The sequence below is a fragment of the Sinocyclocheilus grahami genome, unplaced genomic scaffold (assembly GCF_001515645.1).
Source record: "Sinocyclocheilus grahami isolate Dianchi unplaced genomic scaffold, SAMN03320097.WGS_v1.1 scaffold1247.1, whole genome shotgun sequence".
NCBI lineage: Eukaryota > Metazoa > Chordata > Actinopteri > Cypriniformes > Cyprinidae > Sinocyclocheilus > Sinocyclocheilus grahami.
In genome coordinates this window covers 20,634-21,002 of record NW_015506426.1, presented here as the reverse complement: position 1 = coordinate 21,002, position 369 = coordinate 20,634, and the positions used below count along the sequence as shown (strand labels likewise).

The window sequence follows — 369 nt, the reverse complement described above, 5'->3', positions numbered from 1 at the left end:
GGTTAGGGTTAGGGTTAGGATGCAATGCATTTTATAATACTCAATTAAATGTGTAATGATGTACTAAAATGTGGTATTGTGCATGTGAAAAAGCATGGTATTTTATTAGTGATGGCATGCATTTATGTATTACTCAAAGAAAGCGTGGTGTTAGCGCAGTAGGGAATGTTTACTGTGTGTTTACTGTGTGTGCAGAGATGTCCACCCTGTTCCCGTCTCTGTTCCCGCGTGTGACCGAGACTCTGTGGTTTAATCTGGACCGACCGTGTGTGGATGAAGCAGAGCTGCACCAGCAGGAGCAACAGCACCAGACCTGGGTCAGTCTGAGAGTGTGTGTGTGTGTGTGTGTGTGTGTGTGTGAGTGTGTGA

General features: G+C 45.3%; 1 protein-coding gene across 1 annotated transcript in view; it reads left to right on the top strand.

Annotated features, from left to right (window-relative positions):
- Positions 1 to 181: 181 nt before the first annotated feature.
- The window catches only part of LOC107568471 (anaphase-promoting complex subunit 15-like), a 4,925-nt gene continuing 4,737 nt past the window's right edge, over positions 182 to 369 (top strand). Inside the window, exon 1 of the mRNA XM_016254440.1 lies at positions 182 to 317. Within this exon, the coding sequence (XP_016109926.1) occupies positions 198 to 317 (120 nt within the window). The 5' untranslated portion in view covers positions 182 to 197. The remainder of the gene's footprint in view (positions 318 to 369) is intronic.